This window comes from Corvus kubaryi, unplaced genomic scaffold, assembly GCF_017639235.1.
Source record: "Corvus kubaryi isolate FWS band 111438036 unplaced genomic scaffold, C.kubaryi_AGA036_p1.0 37396, whole genome shotgun sequence".
Classification (NCBI taxonomy): domain Eukaryota; kingdom Metazoa; phylum Chordata; class Aves; order Passeriformes; family Corvidae; genus Corvus; species Corvus kubaryi.
In genome coordinates, this window is record NW_024581135.1 from 25,487,401 (window position 1) to 25,501,864 (window position 14,464).

At 36.3% G+C, this 14,464-nt stretch overlaps 1 protein-coding gene across 6 annotated transcripts in view; it reads left to right on the top strand.

The window, feature by feature from the left end:
* Window positions 1-14,464, top strand: part of PARD3B (par-3 family cell polarity regulator beta) — a 402,580-nt gene that overhangs the window by 209,219 nt on the left and 178,897 nt on the right. For all 6 annotated transcript variants that reach the window (XM_042040921.1, XM_042040922.1, XM_042040923.1 and 3 more), the window contains 4 exons: window positions 1,313-1,483; window positions 4,831-4,960; window positions 10,610-10,709; window positions 12,771-12,886. In XM_042040921.1, coding sequence (XP_041896855.1) covers window positions 1,313-1,483; window positions 4,831-4,960; window positions 10,610-10,709; window positions 12,771-12,886 — 517 coding nt within the window. The remainder of the gene's footprint in view (window positions 1-1,312; window positions 1,484-4,830; window positions 4,961-10,609; window positions 10,710-12,770; window positions 12,887-14,464) is intronic.

Sequence of the window (14,464 nt, forward strand, 5' to 3'; positions counted from 1 at the left end):
ATACTCAGTTCCAACAAAAATAACACTTAATAAAGCTGGGTGTGTCACAGCTACTGTAACTCACTCAAAAATGACTTAGGCTTGGCAGCAATAGCAGAATAGTTAATTGAACATCTTAGTTGCAGAAAGAAAAATAGAAATCAGTATATATGTTTTGTATTGCTCAGATGCATGAAATATGTAAACAGTTTGGATGAGTGCCTTGTGAAGAGTTTGTGCTGAGCCTGTGAATGAATCAGATTCATCTTAACCAAGCACTGCATTTCTGTGCAAGATCTTTCCCTGTTATTACTTCTTCACCGCCTTACATGGGATGTCTTCAGTTTCTTACTCTTTCTCCTCCTTTTTTGAGGTCTGATGCCAGCCTGATAATTGTGAACTTGACAAGCTTTCAAAGAAATTTCTGTGTCTCAATTAAATAGACCTTTTTTTCTTGTTAAAGAGAGAAAAGTCCGTGGCATGTTCTTTTATGAAAAGAAATAAATCACATATAATAATGACAACAGCAACAGGACTCCTAAATCACAAAATAACACTGTCCACTGTAATTTTATTACACTCACAAATGTCAGTTAACTTCGGCAAATGAAGGTGAATTACTTTTTTGAAGCATAGGTTACTTGATATGGCTCAACCCTAATTTTGTTATTGGCAGCAGTTTTGGATGTTGTAATATAGGGACAGCATTAATTAGTAAGGATGTTTAAGTCTTAGTGACCATTCTGTACTGAGGACACTGGCCCATGTGATGGCATGGGAATTGTGACAAGATATGCACCAGTAAGATTGTAAGACAAAATTTTTGGAGCTATTTCTTACCAGATCTTAATAGCAGATAATAATGCATGGAAGATAGGTTGTAGTACTGCTTTGTGGTTGCACTGTGGATACTAATAGTTATGGCGTGGGCCCTTTAAACTAGCAAAAAGCTGCTCTTCCTTTTTTGGGGGGGGGACAGGGTAAGTGTGGTTTTTTGTGGTTTGTATTATTTTGGTTTTGCATGTTTGGTTTTGGGTTTTTTTAATTATTAATTTTTTTTAACTGGTACAAATAAACTTCAAATGCAAGAAAAACAGCTGTCTGTGCATGAACTTCTGTTTGTATTTGCACTATGGACTCTTTCCAAAATGTAGCAAATAGAGGAAAAAAATTGCCAATTATTGGACACAAAGTTATTTCTGGCACTGTCCAGTCTCTTATTTATTGAGTTACAGGAGCAATGTCTGATTGTTTGCATCGTGCTTTCCCATATGTCACACCTCTGCTTAATACCTCTTGATTTTTTTAAAATCCTCTTTGTTTTTTGCTCTAGGACGGTCGTTTGCGAGTAAACGATCAGCTGGTGGCAGTGAATGGGGAGTCGCTCCTGGGCAAGTCAAACCACGAGGCCATGGAAACCCTCAGGCGCTCCATGTCCATGGAGGGGAACATTCGGGGGAGGATCCAGCTGGTTGTGCTCCGCAGGCTGGAGGTGCACACAGAGGTGAGGCAGTAAATGCATTTCTTAGGTAAATGTCTTTCCAGTCCCAGTGGTTTTGCACATAAGAGATGATGGCTGAAGTCTCAGTCACAGAGAGCTTCTCCTGGCAGAATTCATTCTCTCCTGGTAAGGGGACTCACGCAGTGTTTCTGGTTGAGATCTCCTGGTCTTGCTCTTATTGTTTAGACTAGGCTAAAACTGGCCTCTTATTTTGATTCAACAAGTATTAGAACAAAAGAAAATGTGATTCCAAGAAGAGTTAGTTTAGGTTTAATATATTGGTATAATCTTGATTATCTGCTACCTCCTCAAGGAAATTGCTGGGATACAGGCAACTTAAATTATTCTGATTTCATTTGTTGTTATAATCAGAGACCTTAGTGTCTTAGTGTGACTTAGATTTTGCTTTACTCATGCTTTTTCTGTTTCATTAGTACTTTTTTTGTGTGTGTGTGTGTTTTTCTGGAGCTGTCTTGCCTTTTTTTTTTTCCTTTTTCCTTTTTTTTTGACCTTCAAGGAATTAAATATTTTACTTTTCCTGGTCAGATGAAGATCCCTTCAGGATGGGTTTCTGAGTTGATCAACATAAAATCTATTTAAGTAAGGTAATAAAATAAGAAAAGAAAGACATTTTTAACTATTATACTTTCTAGACATCATATAAATTGATATTTGCCAGTCACTTCTTATTTTGAAAAAGATTGGTTTTATGATCTCCCTTGCTCCCTCTTTGATTTATGCATGCACGCACATATGCACACTCTTTTCTCATCTTTACGTAGATAACATACATGTATACTGGCTGCCTTTTCCACTCACCCTGGTTTTAATTTTAACTCTTGAGTAAATATTTGAAAAAGTTTTAAGTATCTGTAGAGTACTTTAAAATAAAAGTACATACAAGTGGATTTGGGGTGTAAAAGGTAGTAATAAATCTCATTATAGAGATCCAAGCTATTATTTCAAGCTTCTTATTTAATAAGCATTATTGGAACATTTTAAAATTACAAACAGTCATGTTTGTGGGTATATTTGCATAAAATACCAGAGGGAGGAAGTAATGCAGGTGTCTTGTAATTTAATCAACTCTTAAATATTTTTCTGATAATTTTCTGTTTAATTTATTACCATCATTTATTGATTGAGAAATAGATTTAGAAATATATTACTTCCCAGACATTATGCTGTAACTTTGTTGGGAGGACACTTTGGAAATGCCTCATGATGTCAATTGTGCCAGGAAAATATGAAAAGTATCCATTAGCAATTCTGGAATATGTTAGAGGAAAGCACATTTTTGCTTTCCTTTTATGTGTGACAGGATCCTGCTGTAAGGAAGAATTATGAAGTATATGGTATATTTACTGTGCACTTTTGGGATAGAAGATAGCTCACCTTCAAAGAAAGTTCACTCCTGCGAGTTTTCTTTATTTAACTAAAGCCACTTCGTTTAAAAAAGCTTCCAAGCAAACATCAGATTGACCTAGTAAAAGTATGAGGCTGTTTTTTATAGTTAAGTGTATAGTTTTGAATATTATCCAGATGTATGAAGGAGGTAAATAGTCTTGACTCATGCCCTATGAAGAATGCATAATGAGGTCTTGATTGAATCAAATTCATTTTAGACAGGAATTAATTTTTATAGGGTAGTCTTTGCGTTCAATTGTAATTCCATTTGAGTCTGGAGACTGTAGCAGAAATGGGTTGTTGCCCATTCTTTCCTTTCCCCAAACCAGCTACCCAAGCACTGCATCTCAGCTTGGCAGAAGGAGAATATGTTTAAAAATGCATTATTGTTTTTATTGGGCAGGACACTAATGGAGGTCATCCATGACAGCTATGTTTTATAAGCTGAATACTTGAATTGGGTTGGTTACTGATCAGTTGTTGGGATATTGATTGTGTCATTTATCAAAGAGCCAGAAAAGCAGATTTGTTGTTGCTGTTAGTTTAAGGTTCCTTATCCCACTGTGTCTCCAATGGATAGTTTGAAAAAGTAGTAAATGTGGATTTACAACCTAAGGAAGCTCATGTAAACTAAAGATTCCAGTTTCAAGAGGAAACACAGTTGTCAGTGGCTGTGTGGTGTGTGTTTCTGTATGGAGGTTGAAAATAGCCTTTTCAATTGGCTGATGCTGCACTGAGGAGAAGAGAAGTTACATGTGCTGCCTGTCCACTAAGCCTGCATTTGTAGCCATATTGTCACTGTGAGCATGCCAGTTATGATTTGTGTTCTGAGGTGCAATTTTTACATTTTATTATGCTTATTTTCATTGTTTTTATTCTATCATTATTTTATTACACTTTTTTTAATTGTTACGTTATTTTATTTTTATTATTAAGCTTGAAAGATGGGTTTCAAGGAGGTATAACATGCTGTCCTTCCTTATGTCTTGCTTTGCAGGCAATCACTTGCCAGTACATTAAACCTCTTGCATCATTTTAAAAATAAATTATGTGGGCTAGATACATGTATTTCTTCTGTAGATGTGACTATGGAATTAAAAATATATATATATTTAGTGTAACATTTGCTGACATAATGAACATGCAGTTTAAAAATAGAAGCCAGTTGGATCCCCCTTCAAAAAAAACAGATACAAAATCACAGAAAATATAAAGGTTGCTTTGAAAACTAGCCATAATATTCCCCTGTGTGGGTTTTGGTTTTCCCTGAATAATGAGTACAGAAATGTCTTGCTGGGTCTGTCCCAGTTTTAGAAACTGTGATTTTTGTTTATATTTTTTTTTCCCAACTTTTTTCCTTTGAGCAACTGCTCAGGAGAATAAATTAGGCGCTATGGCATGTATGGGGGGGTAGAAAATGTCGCCAAAGAAAAGCTGACTAGAGGTGTGACAGGAGTTTGTTTAGCTGCTAGCCAGAAGACCTGCATTTGGGAGTTTGGTGTAACTCCTTACTTGCAAAACTGTTCTAGTGTGTGATCATCAGAACATATGCACTCAGTCTCGGGGAGAAGGGAACCAGCTGGCTGGCAGAAAAATACCATTGGCATTGCCCATGTTCTTGTGTTGACAATGTCACAAGCTGCCCTCCCAGATGGAGAATTTGAATGAAGCCAGTTGTGGGTCATAAAAAAAAAAAAAAAAAAAAAGTCTTCATTTTTGTGCATCATTCTTAGTGGTTGTTATTGCTTGGATATTGTTCTTATTTCATGGTCAGCAAAACCAGACAGCAATTTTGAAGAGCTCTCTCAAGTTTCTCATTTGAGAGGAGGCAATATACAGTGAACACATTATATCACACTGTGTCTGTGCAGTGATGGATGCTCTTCTGCATTGTTGTATGTGTAAATTTTGTGTTGCAATGTGTGGTTCTGTTTTTCCCTTAGGAACGCTCGGACCAGGGAGTCTTTCAAAAATCAGCCTTTGATGGGAGTCATAACTTCACAGCTGCTTCCCGCCGCAATGATCCCATTCTCCAGCAATTTGTAACACGCAGTCCTCAGGAAGGAATAAAAGGTAGTCTCTACATATCCTTCTCTGTGCTGAGACAGAGGGTGCTTTGTGGTTTTGTTTCCTGAAATCCACTGCCACCAAAAGCAGTTAATTAGAGTAAGTGCACACTATGTTACTTTGAGGCTTGAAGATCCAGCGAGGGTGGGAGAGCTGACTCAGAAGTTGTGAATGAGATTCCTGGCACAAATTCCAGTTTAACTAACAGTTTCTAGCTCGCTGCCCCAACACGTAAGGCTGGATAAAAAACAAATGATGAGTGCAAAATATATGTTGTCAAAATGTTTATTTTCTATATATCTTTAATGAGTGCAATGATTTTTGCATTTAATTTTTAGATTATGTCCTAGGTTATTATAAGCTTAATTAATTTATACTAAAACATGATGTTTGAAAAGTACACTTGCTTATTTTAGACTTTAAGGTAAAATTTGTTCAAAGGTTAGAACCATCCCTTAATTTACAAATTGGAATTATATTAATGAACTCATTAAAAAGAATTAGGTAATTGTGTAAATTGTGCAAAGAAAGCCTACATGTGCGAGCATATAGAAGAATACAAGTAAGAGCGTTTAAGGCCACTTCTTTTCCTGTCTTTTTTCATTTCTGATGGCATACTGTACTATCTGTCCAATTTGCTCCTGACTCAGCAAGGTACTAGTTATTTGAAAAGTTTAAGTATTCAAGATGGTCTTGACCCCTATCCTTTTAAGTGTGCTCTTATTCTTCAAGCCAAGCACATGGTTAAATACCTTCCAGTAGGAAAAAAAGATTTTCTTTGATGTAGTTGAATTATGCATGATTTTTCCCACTTTCCTAGACGACTGTGGAATCAGGGTAGCCTGCAAAAAGTAATTTCATAGGCTGCTGTGATGACTGTGTGGGGTAGTTTTAATCAAAACCAAAGAGCCCTTATCTGTAAAACTCAAGAGAAACTCCCATAGAATTTAGGGGTAACTTATTTGTGTTGACTTCAATATTTTGACAGTGTGACTCCAGGCAAAGAATTAGATATAGTCTGAAGCATTTTAAATATTCAAAGATCAGATCCTTTGTTTAGATCTACCTTATGTTTCTCTTGTATGGAATTTACACTCATTCTGTAGTTTCAGGCAAAAAGGGTCCAATCTTTGGAGCTGTCCTGCTCTGTAGAGTTAGTCATTAGCAAAGAAAAATCAGAAAGCAGCAAATACCTTTAAATGCTTCCTTAAAAACCATAAAAGCAAATGCTCTGAAACCATTGATGCAGATGAATGGCAACTGCTAACCTGTCACTTGAATTCAAAACAAATTATGTGGAAAAGTTGTACTTTCTGATAAAGATTCTACAACTGCGGTCAAAAATCAGGATGACTAGTTTGCAGCTGAGTCATAAAATCATTTTAAATAGGCATCTTTCTAATTAAAGAATTATGGTAAAGAGGCATTATAGCAAAAAAAATGTGGTGGCCTTAGAATTCTGAGAATGTGTTGGATGTGAAAAGGAAGCTTTGGAGTGCTGCCGGTACAGGGAGGGTTTGGTATGGCTGGGTCTTCACAGCCATGGCCATGACTGGAACTGGAGTCAGTGGACAAGATGATGAAGACGTTGCTACCACTTACTCAAGGTATCATTGTATTGTATTGCGATTTCTGTTGAAGATTTGGCATTTGATGAGTAAAATTTCAGTGATCTTAATGGAAAACTGCACAGGCACTTGCAGCAGGGCAGCTGTGGGACAGCTCTGATACAAAATTGTTTTGGTGAAGTATACTTCAGGCTTACACTAGTGTCACACATTGCAGAAATATTTCTCTTATTTTGAAATCATAGAATTAATTATTTTTGAGCTAATGCTCATTCTGCTTTCCATATGAGCCTGTCACTTATTTCCTCCCATCACTGGTTTAAAATTTTTTTTGCATTGTTTTTTACAAAGTTTTGTCCTTAGTGTTTCAAGGCATCTGTAAGGGTGAGACACTTTGCCTGTGCACAACCCTCTTTTATCTCAGCTATGAGATTTGTGTCTTTTGGTTGTGTGTCTAAGTCACAAACTAGTGAGCTTCTTGTGTGGGGCTGGAACAGATCTTTATATGTGCTCACAGTGTGCTATCCACGTCTTGAATGTAGAAGTGCAGTTGGTACATTTTTGAAAAGAATAATAAAACACAGAAGAGATTTTTAACACAATATGGGATCTGATGTAAGAATTTAATGCAGGAGCTGTATTACATTTCATAAAATGACACTTCCTTAATTAATGTTTTCTAATAAGTTATTTCCAGTACCATTCACTGCTCCTACCAATAAAATTCTTGTAAAAACTCAGCAAAAACACACCGAAGCTTGGCTTGCTAACATTGCTGTCTTTTTTAAGAGTCTTTTTTATTATACATGAGCAAGAAAAAATAATGTCTGGGGAAAAATGCTTATAGCCGAAACATTAAATTTTGTCTTGCCTGTGGATATTTAAATAAGGGGGGAGGGGGTAGTGAACCAATATTGAAATGCCAGTGTTTGTTCTATTTTTGCATGAATGATACTTGCTGCCTTCAGGTCCTCACTTCATTTGCTGCCAAGCTGTTGCACGGTGTTTTTTAGAACAACCTCTTTGAGAATTGATACATTAGTGCCAGCAGCTTTACATTTCTGGTGTTGAAAGATTATTGGAATGTGTTTCATTAGAGGTTCTGATATATTTCTTATAACCCTATGTTATAAATAGTTATAGGAAAAATGCTGTCATCTCTTGGGTTGAGTAGTAAAATAATCAAACTTTCTCTACTACCAGAGACTGCTAAATTCTCATGGTTGTACAAGCACCTCTGTTTTCATACATCTGTGGTAACATCAAGATAGAAAATTAAGAAGTGACATATTTAATTATTTAGATTTTCCTTGTAAATGCTGCACATGTCTTACAGACAGAATCAATTTTTACTCTGCCTAAATTTCTCTCTTTTACTCTCTGTCTGTTTAATATCTGAAAATTAAATACATTTTGCTCAGTGCTTAGATTTATCTGGATCTGTTAAGGTCACTTCCTGAGGTTTTGAATATGGAGCCAGTGACTGCTCCTTAGGTTAAATTCTCTCATTTTCTGGCTCCTGCTCCCATTTTACTGGGACCTGTAATCCCTTGTGATCATTTCTGATTCACTAAGGAAGTCTGATGTTTTTCTGTGTGTACCCTTTTTTTACTGCAAGGAAAATGCCAGTGGTAACCCATGATCTAACAGCCTTGGTGAAATGATGACCCGTTACTGTGAGTCTTAAGTTACTATGACTACACAACATGCTCAGTCTCTTGCTATGGCTATAGGAGTCTGCTCAAAAAGGCTAACCGCACTGTGAGTGTGGTGTGGTTTTAGATTTTTTTTTTCAGTTTGTTGGGGGTTTTGTGGGATTGGTAGGTTTTTTTAGGGTTTCTTGATTGGTTGGTTGGGGGTTGGTTGGTTGGTTGGTTTTGGTTTGTTTTTTTTCCATCAGGCATCTCTTTCCTCTTTGGATAGTCAGTGGTTTAGGGACCTACTAAGGTTCTCTCTGGGCCATTGTGCCATTGATACATCTCTAAATTTCGGTACATTTCTTAATATTTTTAAGTTTTGTTTCCAAAGCATTCTCATGGAAATCAGTTCTGTGAAAAACACTACTTTGTGTTTGTTCTAGGTGTGCTGCTAGATAGTTAAACCGGTTGCCTTCTGTTACTGTGTATGAGCCAGCAAGAGCTTCCTTTTCACCTTATGCATAGCTTCTACAATTCCATAGACTCCTCTTGTGTCCCCATTCATTGCTTCTTTCTCTAAAGAATCCTAATCCCTGGGCCTTGTAGAAATGTTTCTACTTGTGTCCAACTATCCTTGCTCTCTTTTCAATATCCTTCTGAATTATATTACATCGTTTTTCAGAGAGAAAGAATGAAACCTTAGGTGCTACTTAACAAGGCACACCATTAACTATTGATTTCTAGTTGGGGTGTTTGGACTTTCTTGGACTTGTAAATTACTGTCTCCCTTTGACTTCACTAAGCATATATTCAAAGAACAACCCAGTGCACATCTAGTGGACTGTTCCAGAGTGATAACAGCCTTTTTGTATGTCTCAAGAGTTTTCCCCTACTTTCCTGTAGACTCACTGCAGTCTGACAGGGAATTTCACCTGCATTTCTTATTAATGTCCTGCAATCTTTTTGCAGAACTTCCTAGTCTCCTTCCTTTTGGTAGTTATATTTGTTATCACACTGAACCATATGAGTTCCTCTTTTGTTCTAAATTCTTTTTCCTGTGAGAACTCACCTTTTACTTTTCATTTGTTTCCTGTTCTTGTGTTCAAACCTGAAGGAATGGGATCACAGTGCAAGAAGCCTGTGTGTGTGTGTGTTTGGTAGCATACCTGTATTTTACATCCAACTGGCAATCACTTTTTAAAGTCTAAATCAAAACTTTTCTCCTCATCTGCTTATCCTCACTTTCTTCTGATGATGCTCACAGTGTTCCTGAGATACAGGGTTTGAGCTATTTCTTCTGATTCTCACCTTTAGGAGGCTATCCTGCCAATAGGAATTTTATAGGATTCTTGAGCTAATAGTGTGGGTTTATGGGGGTTGGGGTTTTTTTGGGTTTTTTGGGGGAATTGTTGGAGTTTTTTTCCCAATATTTTTTTGTTTGCTATATCTGTGTTCTTTTCAAATAAATATAATATGTTGCTTTCTCCTTTGATCCCTCCTTGTCGACCCTTTTTCTCTCAGGTTAGGCTAGTGCTTTCACACAGGACTGTACAAAAAGACTGCCAACATTTCATGCAACAGAACAGGTCATATGAAAGTGTGGCATGTCATTATTGTTAGATTGCTTACCTGCCATTAAAACCCAAGCAAGTGTTCATATTTCCTGTTAAGTTTTGGAGGGGTGAAGACATATTCTACATTGAAAAATGCAGGGACTTTTTCTAGGATGATACCTTTGAGTTGAGAAGTGAATTTACAGGCCAATAATGAACTGGCCTACAGTGAGCACTGCAGTCTTATTAAATATTGCAGGTATTTAAGTGTTGTTGCTTAGCAAATCACTGAATGGTTTGAGTAGTTTGTATTTGTCTTTGTAAAAAGTAATTTTCTAGTGTTAGCTGAATGCTGTTGTAAAGGTAAAGAAGGAGTTACCGTGATGGTAGGAAAGTGAAGACTGTAATTAAGAAATGCCACTTTGTTCTCTTGCCATAGGATAACAGAAATTTTTCTTCCTCTGAGGTCTTTGCTGAAAATGTGGTTCTCTTCTGTACATGAAAGGTGATAAATGCTCCCCATCAAAGGGACTGAAAGCATGAACCTACAATCAGTTCGGATGCAGCTATGGAGAAGTTAAAAATGGAGTAAAGCACTCCACTAAAATGGAGTAAAGCAATTTGTGCCTTGCACTTAACTTCACTATAAGTACAAAGTTTCCCTATATTTACCTTTAATTATATATATGCAAATCTGAAAATCAGCTCTTCAGGAAAATCCCAAGGGGTGTATTTTCTGCTTGGTGTGATTTTAATTCTAGTTTAGTTAGTTTAGGGATTTGAATAATATGTGATTTACTTCAACATTGCTTGAGGCCTTCCAGTCATCAGTCAGTGAACTGGTGTAATGCAGTTGCTTCTGCAGGTTATTTAACCCCTTTCTAAATTTTATTTCAGATTTTCCAGTTTCTGATCGTGGCAATGGTGAAAACGAAACCCCACCACCTCTCCCACCACATCCTAGTGAGGATCTGCTGAATGAGGATTATAATCACAGGTTGGACTTCAGCTCTTCTTAATAGTTACAGCACTAATTGCTCAGTAATGGTTGTGATAACAATTCTAATTGATTATAAAATGACCTTTTTTTTTTTTTAAATTTGTACCATTCTCTAGTCACCTGGAAGATATTTTAATATAAGCTGTGAATGTTATTTTAGCATTTAGTGTGTCAGTCATTTCAGTTGTACATAAGCTGCTGTATGCCTGCTATCCATGATACCCATCTTGTGTTCAGTGAAACAAAAAGAATCCCAAAGCAAAATCCCAATTAAAAAAAAAAGTTAATTTAAAACTGGACCATGGGTGCAATGTGTAAATACAGTGTGAATTCTTGTAAAGCTCTCAAAGTCTAAGCCAAACACAGTTTGTAAGAAACTGAATCTCCTTATGTCACCCAAAGATATTCTTGAGGTTACAAAATGAATTTTTGGTAAGTCTGAACACTGAAATGGGTAGGAGAAAAATTAATGAACACTTCCCCAGTTCTAAAGGTATTGGGTAGATTTTTCAGATACTATTGCAAAGCCTGGCATGCTTGATAGCAGGTACAAGCTTTAATTTCCTTAGTAAATACAGAAGTCTGGAGGTGCAGAAAAAAGTGTAAACATGTTGAAGTTCACCATGGCTCATACTCTCTCTATCTCAAGTAGCACAGGATTCAAATCAAAGGCATAATTTCAACCTCTTCTGATGATGAATGCAACCAATCCTGATCATGATGCTGAAATGCAATGCTGAACATTGTTTCTTCATTTACTGTGTATTCAATTTTGATAGTCGTGCATCCACAGCAATGATATTAAGAACGTATGCATTTCAGCTAAAAATTTAGCTATGTGTCTATCCTTGTGTGCATGAGTGAGTAAAAACACCCACTGCCCTTAAGTGATTGGTTGCATGTAGTATCAAAGAGTAGGTACATTTTATTATGGATACCTTGAATTCTTCATACAAAACTTTCATAACTATTTTCTTTTTGCTAACACAGAGTAATTACGCTAGAATAATTTTGTTATTTCTGGTCTCCCAGGCAGGTATGTATGACATGATAAACAAACAAGTCTACTCAGATCAATGCAATATTCTGCATTACATTCTTAACTGCAGTTGTTTGTTAGAATCTGTTCCTAATTTTTCCTTCAAGCTAGGAGAAAAACATTCTCTTAAATGCTGATGATGTATTAAAATGATGATGAATTTACAGGCCCTTTGTCTTTTCCAGTGTTGTATTGTTTTTCCATTTAAAACTTAAGTTCTCTTGAAATTGAACAGCTCTATCAAGTCACATGGATTTCACTGAAATTGCATTTCAACAAAATGCATAGGAAAATACTTAGGAAAGGATTTCGATACTGTAAATCTAAACCTTTTGAACAATTTGGAAATAAATATTTTTATTTTTCGAACTGCTTTTTTGCTTAGGACTGCCTAAAAGAATAATTTCTTTTTCTAATCAAAAAGAGACACATAAGATTTCAGATTGCATTGAGGTGTTGCACTTTGAGCTGAAATTTACTTGGAGTTTCACTCAGGTACGATTTTGAAATGTTTAGAAAGTTGCCTTAAAGTAAAAGAATGGGAAAAAAAAAGACCAAAACAAAATAAAAATCAAAACAACCAAACCACAATGCCCTGGAATTCTTCAGTCATAGCATGTTCCAAAAGACCTCTGGCCACTGCATAAGTGTGGTGCAAGGCTATAAAATAATTTTATATTAGCAGATGAAGTAGAATTGATCCAGGTACATTGTCAGTATTTCTCCAACATTCTGTAGCATGTTATTTGGAAATGCAGTGGTTAGATAGAACTAGCAAAACGAAAAGAAAGTTATAACTAATCCTTCACATTTCTATTTCCATCTGTGATGAAAAACCAAGTGACTGAAGGTGTTAAGTCTCAGAAAAGGAAGTTGAGAATCAATATCTGATTTTAAAAATGCATGCTGTAAGCAACTGGAGGAAGAAACACATGTATATTTGGGCAGTCTTTAATTAGTTCACTTGTGGTTTGAACTGGTACCTTGATATTTTACATAACTTTTTTTTTTCCCTACAGCCCTATCATAAATTCAGCAATGCATTTAAAAGATCAGCACATCAACTTCAGATCTTTGACACCAGCCAAGCAGTCTGAATCAATTAATTTGAAAGCCTCCAAAAGCATGGATCTGGGTAAGAAGGGCTGGGGTGACATGCAGGTCAGCGTTTTAGCCTTAGCCCATCTGCACCATCTCTGATTCTTGCTTTTGTTTCTTTAACACTAACATCAGGGAGTAACTTCTGCAGAGGAGCTGCAGTGATGGGAACAATGGTCAGCCTCCTCTAGCAGCTATTTGCAAATACCCTTTTTATTGGAGCTGAAGAAAGTTTGTTTGTTTTTTGTTTGGGTTTTGTTGTTTGGTTTTTTTTTTTTAAAGGCCCATTGTATTGAAATCCTAGCTGAGGAAAAGGGGGAATGATGGAAAAATGAGCAGAAAGAATTGCTGTACAAGTTTTGTATGCCTAAAATATAAAGCAAAACCAGCAATCACAAAAGTAATTTCTTTTATAGAATATAAATGATTGTAAAACTACACTGGACAAAGGGAAACATTCCTAACACAAGTTGTTTATTTCTTCATTGACAATGACAAACACAAGCAATCAAAGTGTTGCAGTAGGCCTTTATAAATGCTTGAAGAGTGTAAAGTTATGGTTCTCTACCCATCAGTGCAGGAAATCTTGCAGGGGGGTGAAGCAGAAAGTAAAAGGTTCTTTCAATACCAGGAAAGCATTTGCAGGTGGAAGATTGAAGTGTTACTGCAGCCGAAAACCAAGCCAGGCTTTAATGAGGGTTCAAGAAAGCTTGTTAAGTCTCAAAAAAACCCAGATAAGGTTTTCTTTTTCATTTTGCTTCTTCTTGGCCACACTCAGTCTTTATCTGTTTGTTTTGGTTTTATTTCAAATTGCAGTGTTGATGGGGAAACTTTGAGGACTGCCATTAGGATATCTTTAACAGTAGATTTGTGTGCTTTGTTGGATCAGGTTTTGTACACCATTAATAGAAAGCAATTAATTTCATATATATATTCAAGGTGGATTTTTGTTACCTTGCAGGTTATTTTTCCCCTGAAATGTTCCAGACTGGTCTTAGGCTTTGTATTGTTGATTTTTATTGTCATCTTAACAGGATATTTTGATGTAACGTTAAGTGTGTGTACTCCTCTAATGGCATGTAAGGAAAGCCAGACAGTTACTAATGCATGGAATGCATAAGAATGGATATGATTAATTTAAGAAAGGTCTTAAGGCAGAATTATAACACTACTGCATGACCAGGCCAGAAATAAGTCGTTTTCATCTTCTGTTCCACTGTTTTAATGAAGAGTAATGTATTGGGTACTTTTTTAAGAATGAAAGTGCTCTCAAAAAATGGTTGAATTTACAGACTTGAGTCAAAACATAAATTATACGTAGTCTACTAGAAAAATGGATGTTCAGCTTTACTGAGTCATCTTTTAGAAAGGTTTGCTTCCAGCTCCCACAGAACTCCCAAGAAAGAATGCTCATAAGCACCCAGTGTAGAGTTAGGCAGTGGGAGTGTGCATGAGAGCATATTCAGAGCTGCCAGGTAACTCATACTTCAAATTCTATACACAATCTGCTCTTGACACCCAAAAGCAATCCTTTGAGAATATATACGAGTGGCTAAATGATGGTGGCTAAAAACTAAAATACAATTGGATACAAAAATAAAATAAAAATGGGATA